This window comes from Coregonus lavaretus (genome assembly GCF_964263955.1).
Source record: "Coregonus lavaretus genome assembly, chromosome: 2".
In the NCBI taxonomy this organism is placed as follows: domain Eukaryota; kingdom Metazoa; phylum Chordata; class Actinopteri; order Salmoniformes; family Salmonidae; genus Coregonus; species Coregonus lavaretus.
This window is the reverse complement of record NC_139989.1, coordinates 31355807-31362416: the sequence shown is the minus strand read 5'-3', so window position 1 is coordinate 31362416 and position 6610 is coordinate 31355807. Positions and strand designations below refer to the sequence as shown.

General features: G+C 45.7%; 1 protein-coding gene across 1 annotated transcript in view; it reads left to right on the top strand.

Annotated features, from left to right (window-relative positions):
* LOC311102168 (serine/threonine-protein kinase TAO2-like) overlaps positions 1-5743 on the top strand; it is a 32707-nt gene extending 26964 nt beyond the window's left edge. Inside the window, exons 19-20 of the mRNA XM_084143412.1 lie at positions 317-499; positions 2104-5743. Of these exons, the coding sequence (XP_083999538.1) occupies positions 317-499; positions 2104-3030 (1110 nt within the window). The 3' untranslated portion in view covers positions 3031-5743. The remainder of the gene's footprint in view (positions 1-316; positions 500-2103) is intronic.
* Positions 5744-6610: the final 867 nt, after the last annotated feature.

The window sequence follows — 6610 nt, the reverse complement described above, 5'->3', positions numbered from 1 at the left end:
GACAACTACGACGACGCTATACTACAAAACAACTATACACACACGCAGACCCACACAAAGACACGCACACACTGCAGATAACACCAACTATACATCAACTACACACACACATACATATTAAACCAGCTACACCAAAAATGTATTCCAACAAATTTCAGTTCAACAAACAGACTACGTCCATGCTAAGCTCTAGAACTACTAAAATTACAAATTAGGACTACAAATCCCACATTTTGAGTGGTAGACATCCCCAAACCGTCCATTAGGCCAGGGTGTGCTCTACTGACGTCCAGCCCTCCCACTCTTCCTCCTCTAGCTGCGATTGGATGAGACCCAGGAAGCAGAGTACCAGGTGCTGCGAATGCAGCTGCAGCAGGAGTTGGAGCTGCTAAACGCTTACCAGAGCAAGATCAAGATCCACACAGACTCCCAGCACGAGAGAGAGGCCAAGGACCTGGAGCAAAGGGTGTCTATCCGCAGGGCCCTGCTGGAACAGAGGGTGAGAGCGAGATGGAGAGAGGGGGTGGAGGGTTGTCTGAAGGGATTATGTGTGTGTGTGTGTGTGTGTGGAAGGGTGTTAAAAAGTGTTAAACAAATCAAAATATATTTTATATTTGAGATTCTTCAAATAGCCACCCTTTGCCTTTATGACAGCTTTGCACACTCTTGGCATTTTCTCAACCAACTTCACCTGGAATGCTTTTCCAACAGTCTTGAAGGAGTTCTCACATATGCTGAGCACTTGTTGGCTGCTTTTCCTTCACTCTGCGGTCCAACTCATCCCAAACCATCTCAATTTGGTTGAGGTCGGGGGATTGTGGAGGCCAGGTCATCTGATGCAGCACTCCATCTCCTTCTTGGTAAAATAGCCCTTACACAGCCTGAAGGTGTGTTGGGTCATTGTCCTGTTGAAAAACATGATAGTCCCACTAAGCCCGTATCACTGCAGAATGCCGTGCTAGCCATGCTGGTTAAGTGTGCCTTGAATTCTAAATAAATCACACAAATCACCCCCACACCATAACACCTCCTCCTCCATGCTTTACGGTGGGAAATACACATGCGGAGATCATCCGTTCACCCACACCGCGTCTCACAAAGACACGACGGTTGGATCCAAAAATCTCCAATTTGGACTCATCAGACCAAAGGACAGATTTCCACAGATCTAATGTCCATTCTTGTGTTTCTTGACCCAAGCAAGTCTCTTCTTCTTATTGGTGTCCTTTAGTAGTGGTTTCTTTGCAGCAATTCGACCACGAAGGCCTGATTCACGCAGTCCCCTCTGAACAGTTGATGTTGAGATGTGTCTCTTACTTGAACTCTGAAGCGTTTATTTGGGCTGCAATTTCTGAGGCTGGTAACTCTAATGAACTTATCCTCTGCAGCAGAGGTAAATCTGGGTCTTCCATTCCTGTGGCGGTCCTCATGAGAGCCAGTTTCATCATAGCGCTTGATTGTTTTTCAACTGCACTTGAAGAAACTTTCAAAGTTCTTGAAATGTTCCGTATTGACTGACCTTCATGTCTTAAAGTAATGATGGGCTGTCATTTCTCTATGCTTATTTGAGCTGTTCTTGCCATAATATGGACTTGGTCTTTTACCAAAAAGGGTTATCTTCTGTATACCCCCCCTACCTTGTCACAACACAACTGATTGGCTCAAAGCATTATTTATTTTTTAAGGCACACCTGTTAATTGAAATGCATTCCAGGTGACTACCTCATGAAGCTGGTTGAGAGAATGCCAATAGTGTGCAAAGCTGTCATCAAGGGAAAGGGTGGCTATATGAAGAATCTCAAATATTAAATATTTAACCAAAAACACTTTTTTGGTTACTACATGATTCCATATGTGTTATTTCAAAGTTTTGATGTCTTAGCTATTATTCTACAATGTAGAAAATAGGAAAAATTAAGAAAACCCCTTGAATGAGTAGGTGTTCTAAAACTTTTGGCCGGTAGTGTACATGACACCAAAAAGGATAGGCCACTTAAAAGATTATTGGGACACAACCAGTTTGTAGTCTTATTGCATTTTTCTCTCCTTCTCTCCCCCTCTCTCTCTGTCTCTCTCCTTCTCCTCTCTCTCTCTCTCCCTTAGATTGAGGAAGAGATGCTGTCTCTGCAGAACGAGCGTTCAGAGCGTATCCGTACTCTACTGGAACGCCAGGCCCGGGAGATCGAGTCATTTGACTCGGAGAGCATGCGTCTTGGCTTCAGCAACATGGCTCTGACGGGCATCCCCGCTGAGGCCTTCAACCAGGGCTACCCCAATCCCAGCCCCTCCTCTGGCCCCGGGGGCTGGCCCTCCCGCCCTGTCCCTCGCTCCGGGAGCCACTGGAGCCACGGCGTGCAGAACTCGGTGGCGCCCCCTTCGTGGCGTAGCCAGAACAGCTGCAGCGGTGGAGAGTTCAGCCGTGCCGAGTCGATCACTTCGTCTCACGGCCTGGGGAGGGATAGTGAGATGAACATGAGTGGTAGAGGCCACTCCTCCAACTCCTCGTCTTCCTCCTCTTCCTCGTCCTCCCACCATCACCATCACCAGCAGCAACAACACTACCTCCCCCAGCACTACCACCACCACCACCACCAGAGTACGCCACACCTGTACCGAGAGAGCCGCGAGCGTGAGGACCGCGAGAGGGAGAGGGACAGGGAGAGAGAGTGGGGGGGAGGAGGAGGACACCACCACCACCACGGGGGAGGAGTTCATCATCACCACCACCTCTCCCAACACGCCTCAGCCCAGTCCCTGGCTCTCCTGCCACCTCCGCCTCCCCCACCACCCATCTCCCTCTACTCCTCCTCCCCACCCTCCTCCTCCTCCTCCTCGTCTTCCCAGGGAGGGGGCTACGGGGGTCTGGTGGCCAGGGGCCCCAGCCTGATGGCCCTGAGGAACAGCCCCCAGCCCCTGAGGAGGACGGCCTCAGGGGGGCCCGGCGGGGCAGGTGGGGGCGACGGGGGTCTTAGCCGGAGCACCTCGGTCACCTCACACATCTCCAACGGCTCCCACCTCTCCTACTCTTAAAGGGGAAGGGCAATGATGGGCTCCACCCCTCAGTCTTAAAGGGGCGGGGTGAGAGAACAAACCAAGCCTGCCCCTTCTCAGAGGCTGCGTCTGAAACGACACCCTAACCCTCGTATGGGGAATAGGGTGTCGTTTGAGATATGCCTCTACTCACTGCTGATGCATTGAGTAGTGGGGGGGGTTTGAATGTCCCCACCCCCTCTTCTACAAGAGTGTTTGTTCATGAAGGGGGTGGTGCTAAAACAGGTTTACCACCACAAAGGGTGGAGCCAAAGCAGGTCCACCCTTCCTATTGTTCAAGGGGGTTCTTATTATTGGGATGAGGTCATCTCTCTCACGAATTCAGGGGAGGGGTTTATATTAGGGAGGGGACGGGGCTATTAACAATGAGGTCAGACACAGCTGGCCACCAGTAGGGGTCAGTAGCGCAGACTAGCTGCTTAGAGTAGACCGACATCATAGAGTATTACAATGTCTGCACAGACAGACAGGAGGGATACAAGTGGGAGGAAACAGCCGTTTTAAAGGGGAGTTTTAACAGTAGTAGGTGTCTTTGCTGACATCAAACTTAGAGAGACGAATGGATGTGGAGATAAAACTCAATTAGAAGAGGGTGCTTTAAAATGGTGTAAACTATGTAAATAATGCAGAAACTAAGACGTGAAGCATACTAGTTAATGATGTGTCATATACTGTACATTTGTGGTGAAGCAAGGAGCTGAACCACAAGAGGCAACAACAGAAACAGTTGGGGGTTTTTGGTAATAGGATTTTCAAATATATGACAAATGTAACACTGCCATCCGGTGGCTCGGCTGACCCAAGACAACTCTGCCACTGCCGAGCAATAATTTCCCAGTGAACATTCTGAAAGTGTGTGTGTGTACAGCGCTGAATGCTCGCTTAGTTTTTTCACCCTTGACCCATTCCTGGACACACAGCCTGGTAGGTGTGTGTAGATGTGCATAAAACAGTTTTTACAGTTCAATGCATGAAAGTGATGTACAGAAGTATTTGTATTCATACATGTTTATAGAAATGCATATAAGTATATACCTGTCAGAAGTTTGACAGTAAAATTGAAGATTGTTCACTGTCCAACACCTTTGTCCTACATTGTACTTATAAAGTGTACATAAAAGCACTAACTCTGAAACGCTGGTAGAATAATAATGATAATTTTGCCAAGTTATAGAAATTGGAAAATAGTTTTGAGGAAAAATAGATATGGTTGCTATTATTATTATTACTACTACAGCAGTTGTAATGTTTGTTGTACACTAATTTTGTTTAAAAAAAAAATATATTTTTAAAATGTTTTAATTGCCAATTTTGACCACTAGGTGGGGAGTAAGAGCAATGTTACTGTGATGGAGCGCTATGGAAAAAATCTATTGTTTTTATTCTTTTTTTTTAAGAGAAGAAAAGACTACCTTTCCCCAAGCATTCCCTCTATGGTCTCAGGGTCGGAGTCTACTGGGCAGTGCATTGCCACAAAAGGTCGTAGGGTTATAGAGCCAGTATTAAATGTGGACGGGGCCGTTCATGTTTTTAGCTGTATGTAGGAATATATTGAATTCTAGACTTACCATACAGTGTCTCCTAAAGTCAGCCTCTGTAATCCAGCACGTTTTGTGCCATATTGTACCTCACTCTTCTTGTGGTTCATGTTGATACAGACCAGCCAAGCTTGCTGATTGTACACTACAGTACACATCCTATACACTACTACACTCCACCAAAAATACTCTGATTTTGTTGGTTTAATTTATTTGGTCTTTAAATATATATATAAACAGCCAAGAACAAGCAAGTGCATACATTATAAATAGCTTGGGGTCTGTGTGAATATTACATTTTGTCCTTCCTTTCCTCGCGCCTTCCTTTCTGGAAGATATTTCTGGATAGAACAGGATTGGATTGAAGCGAAGTGTCCCACTCTTATGCTTTCACCTTCCCACTCATCATTAGTCAATCAGCAGTCGAGTAAGAGAAAGCAATGAGCCATTTTAAAGTATTCTAACCGAGCCCAGGATCTCTTGTGTAGAGAATCATCTACCATTGGCTCCTAAACTCACACTGCCAACTCTCAACAGCACCAACATTACAACAAAATGATGGGGTGGGAAATATTGGTCTCCAGTGGTGCATTTCAATACTCTAACCTCTGTTACCTCAAGACACATCTGGGGTGGTTTACTTCAGTTTACATGTCGTTCACTACGGAACATGCTGGATTCGTTTTCAGAGGCTGTGATTGTTAAGACTAGGGCATGGAGACAGAGCGGACAGGACAGAGAATGTGTGATGTCGCTGCCCACTTGTAGTGCTGATGTACGCTTAGAGGGGTGGGTCTCAATAGTCAAGTAGTTCCTTTTCCTTGTTTCATCCCCTTCACCGGCATATAGAAAACACAGCACAAGTGAAAGGACTGCATGTTGGAAATTCACTTTAACCTGTCCTTTCGCGTCATTGCAAACAAAGGAGAGATGAGGAGGGGACTCAAGACTATTGAGACACCTCAGTTGGTGGGGCAGGGCAACGGTGATAATGGATGAGAGAGAATCTGATAGAAAGAGGAGGAATGGATGTGTGTGTGGTCGGATATAGGACTGTTGTACAGAGAGAGGCCAAGTTACGTTCAGGTTCAATGCAAAGTGGAGCGGAAGTCTGCTACAGATTTTGTTGTACAGAAACAAGTAATTTTGAAAAATAAAAAAAAAGGAAAAATGACTTCTTGAGGCTGTCTTCATTTGTACGGACTTGGTTGGATTGTGTATGAGTTCAAAACAATGCCCACAAACTACATTAGTTGGTATAACTAACCATGAAAGATGTAAGGTAAAGATTATATTTTGTGCATCCTTTAAAAGGAATTTGACTTGGTGAAAACCACTCCAGGGCCCATAGGAGTGCTGATCTAGGATCAGGTCCCCCCTGTCCATCTAATCTTATTCATTATGATCTAAAACGTGTAACTGATTCTAGATCAGCACTCATGAGATTCTTTATGAATACGACCAGAAGAAGGGTTGGTTTCATTCAGCCTACTCATGAAGGGTTGGTTTCATTCAGCCTACTCCTGGACCAAATTGATTTATCAGTTCAAGAAGGCCAGGAGTGTTAAAAAGGCTCTTACAGACCACGATTGACCAGCCAACGTACCAATCGCTGCTCCCATGTGTCCTCTTAATTACCTTGCTGGTGCCCGCCTACTGGGCGTGGCTAATCTGATAAAGAGATTGAAATGGACACATGGGAGCAGAGCTAGCAACGAAGACGTGTGGGCATAAAATAATGTAAGTAGCTCTATTTGAGAGTTGATAGTGGAGTTTGCAGGGGTTGATGTTTGTACTCATTCATGTGCATTTGCATGCTAGACTAATTACACTGAACAAAAATACAAACGCAACATGTAAAGTGTTGGTCCCATGTTTCATGAGCTGAAATAAAAAATCCCAGACATTTGCCAGATGCACAAAAAGCTTATTTCTCTCATGTTGTGCAGAAATGTGTTTACATTCCTATTAGTGAGCGTTTCTCCTTTGCCAAGATAATCCATCCACCTGACAGGTGTGGC